The sequence below is a fragment of the Malaya genurostris genome, chromosome 2 (assembly GCF_030247185.1).
Source record: "Malaya genurostris strain Urasoe2022 chromosome 2, Malgen_1.1, whole genome shotgun sequence".
Lineage (NCBI taxonomy): Eukaryota > Metazoa > Arthropoda > Insecta > Diptera > Culicidae > Malaya > Malaya genurostris.
The window spans coordinates 127003707-127021329 of record NC_080571.1 but is presented as its reverse complement, the minus strand read 5'-3'; the positions used below and the strand labels follow the sequence as shown (position 1 = coordinate 127021329).

Below are 17623 nucleotides of genomic sequence, written 5' to 3'. Positions count from 1 at the left end.
TTTGGACTGTTTCGATGGGACTACCAAAAGTTGCGAAGCTGTGAGAGGTTGGAAATCGTTTTGTTCGCGGTATTCTACTTACATGTTAAAAGGAAAAGATTGTGAATAATAAATGTATATTCAGTATTAATATTTATTTGTATATTCAGTATTAAAATATAGGGTAACAGAGGTATTTTGGCCACTTCATATATTTTGGCCCACCTAACAAACTTTATCGATTTCATCGTATTTTATCGATGTTAAGTAACTCATGTTGCATCAATTTGAAGCTAATCACATTAAATTACCTATTGCGGAAGGGGTTTTCAAAGATATTACAACATTTGGTGAATATTTTTACAAAGTGGGCCAAAATAAAATCAATCCTGAAGTGGGCCAAAATACCTCTGTTACCCTAGCAGCTGACCAAAAAATTTCAGGAATTGACACATTGACGCCCATACTACCAGCTGGGCAAATCTGAAAATTGCGGGTGTTCGCCTACTCATGCGAGAGGATCATTCAGTTTAGTAGAGTATAACTAGAAGCAGCATGAAACGAAACTGTTCACAAATCCTACTTCCTTCACTCTTATTTACGGCAAGCGAAGCCACATAAACGAAATCTCTCCAGTTACAAGCATCCACTTGTCTGACAAATTACTAGCAATATTTCAATCGAACTAAAACGCAGAGGATAATTAATATAATCGTTCCGTAATACCACGGTGTTCAACAAGTTCAGTGGATGTCACTGACGATGGAGACCATATTCCTAAGACCTGTAGAAAATATACTAACCAACATATATGCGAATGTACGAAACATGCACACCTATATAAGAACATCTCTTGTATAGCCCGTTAATGAATGAAGAGAAGTACAGGATATAAATGACAGGGCAGGAGCAATACTGGATGAAGAGTATAATTAAAGCGGAAATTTATGGCTTATAATATATATGCTCATAGAGGAACGCCGGACGGTTTGTCTGATATAGTACAACAAAAAATACACGAAGAATACAATTTATCATCAATTTATTTTATTCTCATTCTCTCTTAACATGATCCTATAATCGCATCCATTACTGAGGTTGCCTGATATCCTTCCTCTATTCGTTTTTTTTATTTGTCGTACAATGAAATTTTCATCGAAGCAACGGAAAAAGCATTATAAATGCTGTATAAAACATTACCGACCTAGCTCTCTTAAAGACAATAAATATAAATTAATTAAAACCCGAAAATCCTACTATCAAACCTTATACGACTAGAGTAAGTCCTTTTTGTTTCATTGACCTCCTACCTTCTCATTCCATTCTAAAGCTTATAGCGTTCACAATTCTTTTTCACTTAGTACACTGTAGAACCGAATTTAATTGGATGAAACTAATTACAAATGGTGCTTCACTATTCTTTCGATTGGTATAGTTGGTTTTTTCCTTTATCATACGTACGATTACTGCAGAGCTAACTACAAATTGGCAAATTGCAATAAATCTATTAAGAGTTACATTCTCTTTTTCCTATACGTACGTATAGTAATTGCCATAGCATTTGATTGCCTATTTGATCCTTCTGCTAGTCATTCAGTTTGCAAGAGACAGATCCAAGTACGAAATTAGGATATTTTTAATCAATACATGTTTAGCCTAAACGTACGGTCGGTGTTCATGCAAAGTTCGTCTCTTTGTACTACACAAAATTTGACTACTAATCTAGGCTTATATGTCGCAATCTAGAACAATTTGCTTAGAGGTTGACAACGGGTGAAGAAGAGCCACTGTGATTACGATTTTATATAGAATATAGATTGACTGAATAATAAAAAGTAGGACGAGTTTCTTGGTGCCATTAGGCTGAAGGAATCGTGTGATGACTGAACAATTTAGCTGCAATTTAGGCCAATGATTTTTGAAATTCTGTTTTTAATGAATTAGAAAATTTTTTATCGGGAATGTCAGTGAAAGTCTATATAAGGTCTTAAATATAATTTATTTCTAACAATAGGATCAACGGTGTTATCTCGAATAGTGTTGATAGAAACATTAGAAATTCAGTACACTGATCAGAACACAATAAGTTCTTTTTACGGGTATACCAACTGTTATCATCATAAAACAGCTGAATTTTTTTTTTAAAAGAAGCTTCAAAAGTGTACTTAAATGTCAAAGTATTTTATTCATAAATCATCTTTGGCCTAGAAGAAATTTTAGCACCAATGGAATCGTTACAGTAGACATAAAGTTTCTCCATGCACTAAAAATTAACTGCAAGTTCACAGTTGAATGAATTATTCGAACGCAAATGTTGAGAGTAGAGTAAGGATGTTCAGTAGTGAAAGATACAGGACATTTCTATCAACTGATGTCGAAACCGTTTTTATCACGATTGTAAAACCAATTTACGGTAAATTACCGCTGCTCTGTCGTGATAACATTTTTGCATTCTATAAACTATAAGTTGAAAACCAGCTGAACAGCCTTTTGATATGAGAGTTCATAATACTTTGGAATTTATAATACTAAAGTCAAACAAGACCAGAGCTGTGTAGTAGCATTACCAGGAAATTGTGCTAAAGATTAAAAGCATCTTCAATGGACAATGTAGAAAACGCATTCGAGTGAAATTTTATGTGCACCAGGCCCGTTTCTACAGAAGGGCAATGGGAGGCCCTTGACGAGATCAACAGAGCAAAAAAATCATTCAGTGAGTTAGGGACGTACAAATGAATCATGGTCCATTAATACGTGATGTGAACAAAATGTCCTGGTGCGGGTCGATGGTTTAAGGAGGTAAGGCACTGGTCTCACAAGCCAGTTTGTTCGAATCTCGACCACGAATAAAGACTATTTAAATCCATGATCCATAGCTGTTTTTTGCATGGCTTCGTACAAGAAAATCGTCATTCAAAAATTTCTATAGCTGAATTCGAATACTATTTTTTAACAGACCACAAAATTTAAATAATTGAAATTATTGCAATTACTAGACGTTTCTAAAATCTCGCAAAGCACAAGTGACATGGTAATGATTCTGAGTATTTATAGTTGTTAACTTCCGAAATAATACTGGCTATCTTTGAGTATTAACGCTTTTTTTTCAAATATACAATAAAAACCAAAAAAACATTATACATTTTAGGAAAAGCTAACCTGCCGCTCTTCCGTAATGCACAATACTTTTACGATTCCTCACCCTAGCAAGAAAAAAGTGCGGGGAACAAAAAGTGCACCGAAGAGAAATTCGAAAGTTACACCATATAGGTTTTCACGTACTGCTAGGATTGTCCTGTTTCACCTACATTCGTGTGTCGCCCAGTGGCGATTGATACATTACTCGAAGAATTTGTCTCCACATTTCCACCACTGGAGGATGTGCGACCAAGTGGCACATGAGAGCTAAGTTCAATAATAGAGCTATGACCTACTTGTGACTGAGGTTGATACTGCCGCTGTTGCATATCCAAAAGCAATTCTGGAGTGAATCGAACACGACTTTGAGACGACATAGAAGATGAGTTATCCTTAGCACTCATGTATGAACTATCATCACTAGTCAGACTATCTGGTGGTGTTGGATTTGTCATTGGTGTACCACAACTACCACTTGAACCGGTGCTATATTTATTTTGAGTCTGCTGTTGTAATGATTGTTGCTGCTGCTGGTTGTTATGTTTTTTTAAGCTAGATCTCAACTTTACCTGCGTTCCGGTTCCTGATGTTGATAACCCTCCGTGTTCCAGTCCTATACTAATAGGCCGTTCATGATTGCTAATATTTACAAAATCATTTGCAAAGTGTCCGGAATAACCAGCATTTAGACTTGTTTGCCTTTTAAAATAGTTTGGAATGTTTTCGTACTCATGAATCCGATTAGGTACATGGGTACTTTCGGGCACTTTGACAGCACTCTGATTTATATAAAAATTATCAAACCCGTAGATAGCTTCATCGACTAGATCAACGTCGTCCTGATCGAAATGAAACCCTTGGTTTATATTACTAGTAGTTCCCGAAGCATTTGATAGCGTTCTCCTGTGCCCAGCAGCGTTGACACCCATAGCAGGAACACGTGGAGCATTGAACCGGTTAGTCATCCCTCCTTCATAGGCGTAATCGTGGTAAGATGCACTATCGTAGTGATGATCTTCATACACGGGTTCACCGCCGTATGACTTAGTGTCGCGCTCGAAGGCAAAGTTGATTTCAGGCCGATAAGGAAAATAATGGGATCCTGAATGAAAAAATAGAAAAAAAAAAATTTTAAATAGACTTCAGCAAAACGCTCGAAAAATTACAAAATTTCAAGAAATAAAAACAAAGCAATGTTGATACTTTTTAGCAGATTCGTGGAATACCGTTCAATGAGTTTCATATACCTTATGATGAAAAAAGAACCGGAATTTTCATTTTAAAATTCCCGCGCTTATCCAATCGGTAAACCTTTATTCTCTGAACAATGGCATAAGGTATAATGTTTACAAAATAAAAGTTAAAAGCACTACATGCATAATTGTATATAATATTCTTGAATCCATATTCAATTGTGTCAACTAAATTTTTAATCATTTAGAAATTAACCTTTTTCGTGCACATAACCGTCTTTGACTCGTCAGTGCATAACCGTTTATGTTGCCGAACACTTTATTTTTTACACCGAAGCGTAATTGTCTTAACTGACATGCCGAACGTAAACGGGTTACGGCATATACTGGCCGATTCAGCCAACTACTAATAACGGTTTTTCTAGGTTTACTTATTCTCTCAATTATCATGGTGTAGTCCTTTATGGTTTTCTAAAATTTCTTCTGATGAGGGATAGATAACGGCCTTGGTGATGAGGGATCTGCATCTTCGATACAGATTTGCATATTTTTCTCCAAAAAAATACAGATTTAAATGTGGTAACCCTGGTGGTAAGCATTCGGCTTCGAGACTTTTTTTTTTAATTTCAGACTCTCTGGCAGTCAATATGAAAACAACCGTTATATTGGTTTCCGAATTAATTTCTCCTTGGGGCCTGTGACACTCAAAAATCGTTCACTAATCTTGGATACCACCAGATAATTGTCGGAATCTATCACCCTCATTCTTGTTTACGGTTGTATGCGATGCGTTCGAAAGGATGTCAAATTCGTATTACAGTTTACGTTCGTATCAATCCCACTTACAAACATCGTTCATGCATACGAACAACACCAATCCAGCTTTAAATCATCAGTTCTGGTACGAACTTAAGTTGTAATGAAAAATGTTTGATATCATTTATTATTTGACTTGGTCTTTCGCTGATTTTGTATCATTATGCCTGTTGACATCCGTATCGACTATTCGCTGAACACATACTTTCGAACGAATGAGAACAAGTCTTTCTTGTTTTCACTCGAATGTGTACGAACGCAATTCCTGTGCAGAAGAAATTTCGACATCGCAGGTTGTTTTTCAGGAAGATTCCAAGCATCAAAGAAATGACGAAAGGTACACAATAATTTATAAATAAATATCGTGCTCAAGATCAATTTTATTCAAGTCGGCAAATAAAATTTTAAAATTGAACTTCGTGCAAAGTAAAAAAAGCATAGAAAATAGCAGTCCGATCAGTAGTGTCTGCGAAAAATATTTTGCATTTTTCTTGAGATCTTGTTATGTTCGAAATATTTATCACATCAGTAAAATCATGTATTTATCATATAAAAGCCTGTTTAACAATCATGTATTTTCTTTAAAGTACCTAATAGATATGGTAAAATTTAATGCGTCAAAACTTGGAACCGCGAATATATTCGAAGGTTCGCCAGGAAAAACAAGCATTTTACTATGACAGCAAAGCTTTCTAAACGTTTTTACGCATTTTACTATACAGCAAATGCTTTCTAAACGTTTTATTTAAACAAATTTATCATTTGATTGCAAATCACCTTTACATTCGAAAAGAAATTTGTTGGAAATCGGTTAAACTGTTTCCAATGTATTCGATCGGTTAGCAACATTAAACTGACGAATCCAAACTACGGCATTTCGTCTATTCGTCTGTAAACGAGAATGGAACTTTTCGTTCGTACGAATAATGTTCGAATACACGTATTCTTTTAAAACTAAACTGGCATCATATATATTGTATATCAATATGGATCACTTTAACGAATTCAATACAAATCGAAAAAGACATCACATTAACACCATCTCGTGGCGGAAAAGGCTATTAATTCAGTCATGTTTAATAGTTTGCGTTCAGCGTGCACCCAGAAGTGAAATGTCAAAAACAATTGAGCATGATACCCACATAGATGTGTGAACATTTTCATATTTAAATGTGTTTTTTTTTTCTGACGAAAGTAAATATCACCTATAAATAATGTATAATTACTCTCTTTTAGACCTATCGTCTTCACTTTCAAGAGTTATAAAGTAGTATTTAACTTTGCTCATAAATGTTATAAATAGTGCTGAAAAGACGAAACCTATAGGCTGTGAAGACAATGTTTGGCAGATCACTTCTGATATATAGAACAAAATTAAAATGAAATGAATGGTGTATTACAAGTAACTTTGATTGCGATAATTTTTTCATTGCCTTCATGACATTCAATTTAAACTAGCTACACATTATCTTTTCTCTCAGGGAAAGTTAGAATGTGAACTGTTTTGCGAACAGTTTAAACTTTTAGTCAAACTTTGAAATTTCAATATTTATTTTCTTAAAATTTATTGAATTTTATTCAACAGACGAACCATTCCAAAATTCGACAAATAGAAAGTTTGTTTAGCACTGAAAAAATGTTAAATAGTATGATAGTATAGTATGATAAGTGCAATACAGTAAGCAAAAGATCAAGTAATACTTATTACTTTTACTTCAATTGATAGCTCTCGTTGAGGCGAATTACGGTTTATTCATATACTGTTTTTGTTTTGTTTTAAAGCATTTGTTTATTTATTAAACAACCTGATATTGTATATTTCTATCACCGTAACCGTAATTTTTCAAATCAATAAATTGTAGTACATAATTCGGAAATGTTGGTAAAATTTAGGAACTAACATTAGGATCAATTTGTTTAGTTCTGCGTGCACATTTCACATATACAGGGTGATTTTTTAAGAGCTTGAGAACTTTTTTAAACAATAAAACGCATAAAATTTGCAAAATCTCATCGGTTCTTTATTTTAAACGTTAGATTGGTACATGACATTTACTTTTTGAAGATAATTTCATTTAAATGTTGACCGCGGCTGCGTCTTAGGTGGTCCATTCGGAAAATCCGCTTTTTTATCGACAAATTTTGTTCAGCGATGAGGCTCATTTCTGGTTGAATGGCTACGTAAATAAGCAAAATTGCCGCATTTGGAGTGAAGAGCAACCAGAAGCCGTTCAAGAACTGCCCATGCATCCCGAAAAATGCACTGTTTGGTGTGGTTTGTACGCTGGTGGAATCATTGGACCGTATTTTTTCAAAGATGCTGTTGGACGCAACGTTACAGTGAATGGCGATCGCTATCGTTCGATGCTAACAAACTTTTTGTTGCCAAAAATGGAAGAACTGAACTTGGTTGACATGTGGTTTCAACAAGATGGCGCTACATGCCACACAGCTCGCGATTCTATGGCCATTTTGAGGGAAAACTTCGGAGAACAATTCATCTCAAGAAATGGACCGGTAAGTTGGCCACCAAGATCATGCGATTTGACGCCTTTAGACTATTTTTTGTGGGGCTACGTCAAGTCTAAAGTCTACAGAAATAAGCCAGTAACTATTCCAGCTTTGGAAGACAACATTTCCGAAGAAATTCGGGCTATTCCGGCCGAAATGCTCGAAAAAGTTGCCCAAAATTGGACTTTCCGAATGGACCACCTAAGACGCAGCCGCGGTCAACATTTAAATGAAATTATCTTCAAAAAGTAAATGTCATGTACCAATCAAACGTTTAAAATAAAGAACCGATGAGATTTTGCAAATTTTATGCGTTTTATTGTTTAAAAAAGTTCTCAAGCTCTTAAAAAATCACCCTGTATTTATATGAATAGGGATTTTTATAAAAAACAAAATGTTATCATCTGAGTTAATATCAGATTGCGATTCTAAACCGTATTTACAGTTTATTTTTTCGTGCAGTTTATATCGAGAAATATTCCATATATTTGGAGTTGTTTGGTTCAGTGTACTGATTGGGAAAACTGTCATGTGCATTAAAACATTTGTAGTATATGTGCATTAAAACATTTGTAGTGTATTAGTAACCTTTTTTGCCATCGTAACCTTTTTTGATGTCTCTCGTGAATCGCAAGAGTGATCCATATTGATATATAGTATATTTGCAGGCATACATTCACAATTGAAGTGATTTCATCATGGCTTAGCATTTATTTGAAGAAGTTTACTGATATTTAAATATTTTGTGGCAGACGAGGTGCGTTCTAATTAGTTCGAGTGAAAACAAGAATGGTTTATTCGTATTGGTTCGAAAGTATCCGTTCGTCGTATGGTCGATACGGACGTAAACAAGAATGAGGGTATATGCTTAGCCCTGCACCTAAAATCGATGACTTCGGAGAAATGTCGGCCATCTATCAAAACATGATCGATGATTACATCATTACAAAGTGATATGTGCAAAACATATGAAAACAAGTGCACTTACTTTTCTCAGAGACGGCTGAATCGATTCTTACAAACTTAGATTCAAATGAAAGGTATAATTATTCCGTACAAAGCTCCTGAATTTCATTTTGGTCCGAATTCCGGTTCCAAAATTACAGGGTGATAGTGTAAAAATTCCTATTTCAAATTACTTCCTCAATTTCCTCAGAGAGGGCGTGACTGATTCTTCAATTGACCTTACTTACTTACTTACTTAAGGCTCCTGCGCACCCCGAGTGGTGCAAAGGGCCGACTTTAAAGATCTCCATCCTGGGCGATTACCCGCCATCGCCTTAACATGTTGCCAGGTTAGATTCCGGTCGACTTCTTTTATTTCTTTATAGAAGCTACGCCGCCATGAGCCTCTGGGTCTGCCTCTGCTGCGATGTCCTGCTGGGTTCCAGTCTAATGCTTGTCTGCAGATTTCGTTTCCGCTCCTACGTAAGGTGTGGCCGACCCAGCCCCACTACACCGAATTTCAGTTGCTATCGGCTTCTGGTGGCACCGGCGATGGAACTCGGTGTTTGAGATCCAGTTATGGGGCCACCAGGCTCGAATTATGTTCCGCAGGCACCTATTGATGAACACCTGCAGCCGTTCTCCACTGATACACACCATGTTTCACTAGCGTATAGCAGCACAGATTTCATATTAGAGTTAAGTATTCGGATTTTGGTGTGTTCACTTATCTGCCTGTTTTTCCAGATGTTTCTTAAACTCGCAAAGGCAGCCCTTGCCTTCTTGATCCTTGCACATATGTCAATCTTGGTACCGCCGTCTGACGCCATTTGGCTGCCAAGATATTGGAAGCTTTCAGCATTCTCCACTGATTGCCTTGCTACTGTAAAGGTGGAAGGGGTCACCGTGTTCACATCCAACGATTTGGTTTTGTTGACATTGATTGCTAAGCCTGCCGATGAGGGGCGTTCGGCAAGGTCGTCAAGCTTACTCTGCATGTCAGAGCGCCGTTGAGCTAGGAGTGCAACGTCATCAGCCAATTCGAGGTCGTTCAGGTGTTCCATAGTTATGGGATGCCCTAGCAGCCCACTGTTTGATTCACGGTCAATCGCACCTACCAGGATCTAGTCGATTACGATGAGGAACAGTAGCGGTGATAGAATACATTCTTGCTTCACGCCAGCTACGACCCGGATAGGTTCAGACAAGACCCCGTTGTGCAGAACTCTGTCGAAAGCTTTGTCGTAGTCAATGACTTTTGGAATTCATTGACTTGCTCCAGGATGATACGGAGCGTGACAATATGGTCCGCACAGGATCTTCCGGCACGGAATCCAGTCTGCTGTCGTCGGAGAGTCGCATCGATCTTCTCCTGGATCCGGGATAGGATTACTTTACATAGAACTTTTAGAATGGTATACAGCAACATAATGCTTCGCCAATTATCGCATATAGTCAGGTCGCGATTTTGGGCACCTTCACTAAGATACCCTGCATCCAGTCGACCCGAAAAGTTGCGGTGTCCCAGATATTACGAAATAAATTGTGCAACAGTTGAGCGGATGTCATGGGGTCTGCTTTGAGCATCTGGGCTGACCTGGGGCTTTATTCGATTTCATGCTTTGAATGGCCGTTTGTATCTCCAGCAATGACGGAGCCACGGTATTCACGCGTGTGATACGCCTGACCCTAGGCGGGTCATGCCGAGGTGATGGTAGCCTGGCTGGCACTTGGAAAAGTGGTTCGAAGTGCTCGAACAAGCGTTTAAGTTGATCAGTTGGGTCGGTTAGCAGTTGATCAATCGCTTTACTTGACCGATTTACACAAACTTCGGTTCAAATGAAAAGACTTCTGGTTCCATATTGAATTCCTGAATTTCAACCGTATCCGACATTATGTTTTGAAATTAAATGGACAAGATTATTAAAATGTCTATACCGTCACTAAAAGCGGCAAATTAAAAAAAGAAAAATAATTTCTTTTTTATATCATTTATTTATATCCGGTTTAAACCAACTAACGATCGTTCGTCGGGTAAAATAATTTCTAAACTTGCCTCAAAACTATTCCAATTGGTCATTGTCAGTAGATGACCAAACTAATTAATTTCAGCTTTCTTGGCTCCAGGCTTTCGATTATCGACCTGAGATTGTAGGCATAGACTCCAAACTGGATCCCAGTCACTTTTCTCGAACCAACTTCAATTATACCGACTGCCGTATTCCGGTTTCGTAGGTACCTGCAACAGTGGAACTTACTTCGTTTTCTCAGAGATGGCCTAACCGACCCGAGCACTGTTTCGCGCTGTATGTTATTCTAGTTTATGAATTTTCGTTCAAGAATAGAAGAAAATTGTTTTGAAGAATACCACACATTTATATATAAGAATATGAGAGATACGAGAAAGGCATTAAATGCAATAAATAGCATTGAAAACTACCATTTATTTTTGTATATACTGTACATGATCTTATAACTACTTGAGGTTTGTTTGTATCACTTTTATTATATTAGGGGAACGTGTTACTTGAGCCAATTAGTTCTGATTCAATCTGAACTGCTATGCACTGATAAGTCAAAAATATTTTTCCCAAAAAACTGCAGACATTTCTTGACAAAATATCCACAAATTAACGGTATCTTGAAAATGAAAATAAGCCATCTCTACAAAAATTAGGGGGTTGCTGTTGGTTACGTCACTTATACCATTATATCTCCGAAACCGGAATTGATATTATATATATATATATATATATATATATATATATATATATATATATATATATATATATATATATATATATATATATATATATATATATATATATATATATATATATATATATATATATATATATATATATATATATATATATATAACACTATGGGTCTCTGAGACATCATTCGAAAGCGTAGTTTTCCAGCAATATCTTTCTATTAAGAAAGGAAAAAGCGAGTGAACGTAGAGCAACACTAATCTAAACCGATAAATACAACAATTTTCACGACTTTTCTGAAGTATTTCGCGGATTAGATAAAAAAAACACCGTCCCAAGTAGCACATGTAACTTGTTCATAGAAAAATAAAATAAAACGGTTGCTGCATTATTATCGCATGGCAAACACAACGAAACAAGTCGTATTATGATGGTGACAATGAAGTCAAAATAATGTTACGAATTGAAATTTTATCATACTATGTTGCAATAAGTTTCAACGTAACTTTTCGGTAATCTAACTCTTCTATCGTGCTCACATTGACTGTTTTTAGTCACCAACTAGTCACCGTAACAAAATGTGACAATGAAAAAGTGACACACTACAAGACAAAGTTAAGTAATGATTTCATATCGGTTATCGTATTCGTTGTGATGCAACAAAGGAATACAATTAAAGTGTTTGTTGAAAGTTTCCGTACATTATCCCGAACAATAATATTAAATCAATAAGTAGAATAAGTAGAAAATTCCTTCAGTTTAAAAAAATTGATTACAGTTAACTCTGTTCGTATACGCAAATTTTTCGCCGGTACATGTGCGTATATTCAATAAATTCCAAAAAAAAAATGCAATGCAATAACTTTGGTATATGAAAAACTAATATTAATCAGAAAAACCCTTCTTAATCCACCTAATGGTATGATAATGCCTTTCTCTTCTTTCATAACAGTCTCATGAAAATATATTTCATACTTTTATTAAATAATTTTAGATACTATTTTGGACACCACTTGATTCAGATTGATTCGAGTCGTTCACAAAAGCATGCTTCAGTGTTTATGTCACACAGTAAGCATCATTTTTCCAAACTAGTGCTTGACATTTGCGTTGCCAATTTGTATGAGAAGAGTGATGCTAATCTAAAAAAAAACCTTCTTAGTCCACTTAGTGGAATTTTCATATATCATATACGTCGAGATTTAGTGTCATCTCGAAAAAAAATTTTTTTGAAAAAATCGACTTTTTGGGACTTAAAAAAAATACCGAAATTTTTCTAAGCCTCAGAAGTCAATTTTTTCGAAAAAAATTTTTTTTTAGATAACGCTAAATATCGACGTTTCATGCAATTTTAAGATTTTTGGCATCAAAAAAAATTTTCTTTTGAGCGCGTATAGATACAACGCGTTTAGTCGGTTACGTCACATATATATTCATATCTCCGGAACCGAAAGTCACAGCCATTTGATCTTCGAACTTGATCAATAGCCCGACAGTACCTTTCAAACGAGCATAGGTTTGTTAAAATCGGTTCAGCCATCTCTGAGAAAATTGAGCTCGTTAAAATACAACGCGTTTTGTCGGTTACGTCACTTATACAATCATATCTCCGGAACCAAAAGTCACAGCCATTTGATCTTCGAACTTGATCAATGGCCCGACAGTATCTTTCAAACGAGCCCAAGTTTGTTAAAATCGGTTCAGCCAACTCTGAGAATATTGAGCGCGTATAAATATCTGCGAAAAGTGCACATACACACACAGACATTTTCCGATCTCGTCGAATGGTATATAACACAATGGGTCTCCGAGGCTCCGTTCAAAAGTCGGGTTTTCCAGCAATTCTAATACCTTTCTATAGAGAAAGGCAAAAACCCTTCTTAGTCCACTTAGTGGAATTTTCATAGATCTTGAAAAATCACCATAGGGAGGGGTACATAAAATTCACGAAATCGAAAAAAAAATGTTTGATGACAAAAATCTTAGAATTGCATGAAACGTCGAGATTTAGTGTCATCTCGAAAAAAAATTTTTTTTTAATCGACTTTTTTTCGAGATAACACTAAATCTCGACGTTTTATGCAGTTTTGAGACTTTTAACATCAAAAAAATTTTCGATTTTGGTAATTACATGTACTCCCCCCTATTGGTGCTTTTTCAAGATCGAAAATAGACAAACCTTTACCGCCAAGCAGCACCCCTTCCGCATGTCCGATTTAGCTCAAATTTTGCATGAGGGCTTTTTACGAGGTGCTTAAACTTTTGAGCACTAGAGCTTTACGAAAATAGAGGTGATCCCAATACACAGATAAAAATATTTTGTGATTTTTCATTTATTTTCATGCACATATTTGGAGCAGGCAATTGAATGGAAATTTAAATTACAAAACGAAGCGGTTCGTAAATATACAGTCTTGTTCAATGAAAAAATAAATGAATTTTGATGTAATTTTACATCAATCATGGTTTTAAATCAGATTTTCGTTTCAACTGATGACTATTTCATGGTACTATCGGTTTACATGTCATGTAAGTTTCATCTTTTCTTTCTGTGTATTTTGGCACCCTTATATATAAGAGCGGTAAAAATCAACGTGTTTTGTCGGTTACGTCACTTATACCATTATATCTCTGGAACCAGAAGTCACAGCAATTTGGTCATATGAACTTGATCAATGGGCCGATAGTAGCTTTCAAACGAGCCTAAGTTTGTTAAAATCGGTTCAGCCATCTCTGAGAAAATTGAGCGGTAAAAATATCTTCGAAAAGTGCACACACATACACACACGTACACACACACATACACACACAGCCATTTTCCGATCTCATCGAACTGAGTCGAATGGTATACAACACTATGGGTCTCCGAGGCTCCGTTCGAAAGTCGGTTTTTTCAGCAATTCTAATACCTTTCTATAGAGAAAGGCAAAAAGTTCTATGTGAACACATTTCGACTCATTAGCTGTAAATTTAATATGATGGGCATAAAAATATGAATATTATTTTGTATGTCGATGTTCTGAAACCCAAAATATCGACGGCGCGCACGTTTTCAATAAGTACAAAGATCAATTTCACCATAAATATCGAGTAGCACTTAGATTTTGAGTAGATATAGTTAGTAAACAAGACTGAATTCTATATTTTAACTCTGATTATCGGATGAAAATTTTTAGTCGTAAATGTTGAATGGAACAAACATCAACAAATTGCAACTTGACACAAGCTTATATTTTCAGTTTCATTGTGACTGATGTGCGCGCTGAATCAAATCAAATATTCGTTACTTAGAAGTTGTTTGGCAACCCTTGGTAAGTCGCAAAAGCTCCGCCTCTTACGTTTTTCAGGTTTCATAGCAGGTATAATGCACGTTGCAAATTCTTCTACTTGTTCCATGAATTTGTGTCATTGAAGTGTGTGCTACTTGGGGTCATTCACACGCAGTGTTCCCAAATCTCTAGTTACGAGGCTCTGCACCATATTATGTCCAAAATATCGGGTTTTATTCTGACAACTGGGAAAGTTCTCCGTCGGCGATTACTAAGACGATTTTCGTAAGGGCCGACCAACAAGGGGTCAAATGTAACCATGAAGCAAATTTTCGATAAATCCCAGGAGTACAACGCTTATACAAGACATACGGTAGCGGTAATGGTAGCGAATGAGATTTTTATATTTTAACCATGTTGACCATTTTCAACAAGTTTAAGCAAGTTTGAAAATTACTATTTTTTCAGTTATCAAGTTCAACGATCAAGTAGCTATAAGATATAATGGTATAAGTGTAACTTTCTCAATTATTTGATAAGCTCCTACTAGGTTATTTGATATGTTCACAATGCTCAAGACTAACAATTTTGTTTCGAAGATATAATCATATAAATATTTTGATGAGACTGTTTGAATGGTAAGAGAAAGGCATTATCACATTGACACAATACAAGTAGGTTTAGAATTTTCCCTACACAAAAATCTCAGAATTGCGGAAGCAAATGATGTTCTCATGGTAAAAACCAAATCATATATAATAGGGCTGAAAAGTCACCACTTGTGGCTGAACACCCAATTTAAATCTTAATAATTTAATTTTAACTCATATTCCAATAAATAGTTATTTAAAAAAAGGCATTATCACACCACTAGGTGCATTAACAATCGCTTAAGGATATTCGTGGTAGTTTTCAAAACATATTACTAAATAGATTACAGAAAGTTTTGCTTTGATCATTTCAGAATAATTGACACATAGCATTTTGACAGTCAGAATAATTTTCACAAAGCATTTTTGAGTAATACCGGACAATTCAGTCAGCATCATAAAACAGTCAACAAAATGCTTATTATGCAGCAGAATACATTTTCAAATAAATAAATTTTTACATTTTCGTATACAATTTTCAGAGAAAACCCATGTTTCGGAATAAAAAATGTTTACATTAAAAACTGTCGACAATAGTCAGGAAAAAATGCACTGAGAAAAATTTTTATATATTAAAATCTCACTTACCAAAATATCCAGCATTGGTCCCGGTTGTAATCATGCTGCTGTTCTGCTGAGGGTAGTTGGTATAATCTCCAGGCACGTAGAGACCGGCTCTACTTTCCTGCTCTTCCGGCAGCTCTCCGTAATCAATGAAGGAAGCGGTGCTTGATTTTCTCCGCGGTGAGGGTGTGGGTGGTTGTGTACCAGCACCACCGCTCAGCGAAGAGCTCGGTCCAGATGGCGTGTAATTTGATCCCAGCCCACTGGTTGTCGACATCGTTGAAGGTAAATAGTGTTGAGGTGAATCGGTATAACGCAACGGTCGGTCGTCCTGTCGTGGGCTCAACGAAGACAAAGGCGTCCTAACAAGGAGAATTCATCGAATTAGTAACAGCCATTAGTCAATGATAGGTTCCATTCTGTCGTACAAATAGAACATTTATACAATTATAAAATGCGTACAAAACAAACCCTCACCTGCTCTGTTTTACCGGTCCGTGATAGGTATTGTGAACATAAACCTGGTCGTTATTTACTTCCGAATACACTTGATCTACATTATTATCTAAAGGTAGAGGCATCTGTAGCAGTGGCTGATGCAGATTGCGGTAAGGACTAGACTGTGACTGATCTACATCACTCAGCGCAGATTGCGGATGAAGCCTGGGATGAACGGGTGAAACATTTGATATCCGAACGTCATACCCAGATGCGACACCAGCCAGCATCGAGGCAATATTGTACAAAACTAATTCTATAATCGATAACTTTGGTTTGCGCTGCCCTTCGGAAGCATAAAGTGTCGGCATCGGAATCGTGCTGGGAAGTCCACTGAATCTGGTTAAACTAGTGCATAACGGAGAGCTCAACGACGTGTCACCGACAACGGGTATACTAGGCGGGTACCACTCATCGGTGTCGTAATCTAGATCAAATATGTAGCCACAATTACAATAATTTTACTATTCTCATAATACATTGTAGTCACTACAGGGTTAGGGAGCATTGGGTAGTTAGTTTCGAAAAGGGACGAGATAAGTTGTTATTTAACAGTATTGATTCAATACAGAAAGCACACATGGAAATTACAGAAGCATTATTATAGTAGTGCATATTAATAAGTAGAGTGGTGAATCTAATGCTACGACTGGTGCACAAGTGACAAGATTAATGGCGTTGAAAATTAAGTTCAGCTAATTGGAAAGTTAACATGCTGTGGTTGTGTTAATTAGCGTCATTAGAGAGATAGTAGGAATAATGGGAGGAATGTGTTGTTCACATGTCCGCAGACTCAGATGGCCATTTACTTCTAGCAAGATTCACGATGTCTTATATTCCTACCATTTACGAACCGAAGAGATGCGGGTTTGCCGGAACAGGTACCATGGTTTGATGGATTACCTTAATCACACCAAATAACGATAGGATTTTCTACGCTTGAGCACTATACGTTGGGGATAAATCAGGCCAACTTGTTAGTTGAATTACGCTGTGGTTTGGCTTTGCTTGTTTTCATTGCTGCTGGTCATGTGTGTCTTCCGTAGCAGGGAAACTTTTATTAATGAAATACTTTGTTGTCAACAACAAATGCTGATAATTATGTCACAGGCTGGAACAAACCAAATTGGCTGCTAAACATCGGTGAATGGTTACACTTAATTGGTCGTAACACTTTTAAACATCTTAACGGATCGGCTAGTCGTTAGTCGCCTACATTACGTTAAGTTGCCAATCGAATATGTTTAGTTTGAAAATGAAATGATTGAAAAAATATCACGAAGATGTTTTCTGGTGGTTACATTGTAATACAGTAAAATCTGACAAATTTTAAGAACATTAAC

General features: G+C 36.3%; 1 protein-coding gene across 3 annotated transcripts in view; it reads right to left on the bottom strand.

Annotated features, from left to right (window-relative positions):
- Nucleotides 1–995: 995 nt before the first annotated feature.
- Nucleotides 996–17623, bottom strand: part of LOC131432952 (mitogen-activated protein kinase kinase kinase 11) — a 56009-nt gene continuing 39381 nt past the window's right edge. For all 3 annotated transcript variants that reach the window (XM_058599605.1, XM_058599607.1, XM_058599606.1), the window contains 3 exons: nt 16260–16707; nt 15807–16144; nt 996–4219 (listed from right to left, as the gene is read on the bottom strand). In XM_058599605.1, coding sequence (XP_058455588.1) covers nt 3264–4219; nt 15807–16144; nt 16260–16707 — 1742 coding nt within the window. In that variant the 3' untranslated portion in view covers nt 996–3263. The remainder of the gene's footprint in view (nt 4220–15806; nt 16145–16259; nt 16708–17623) is intronic.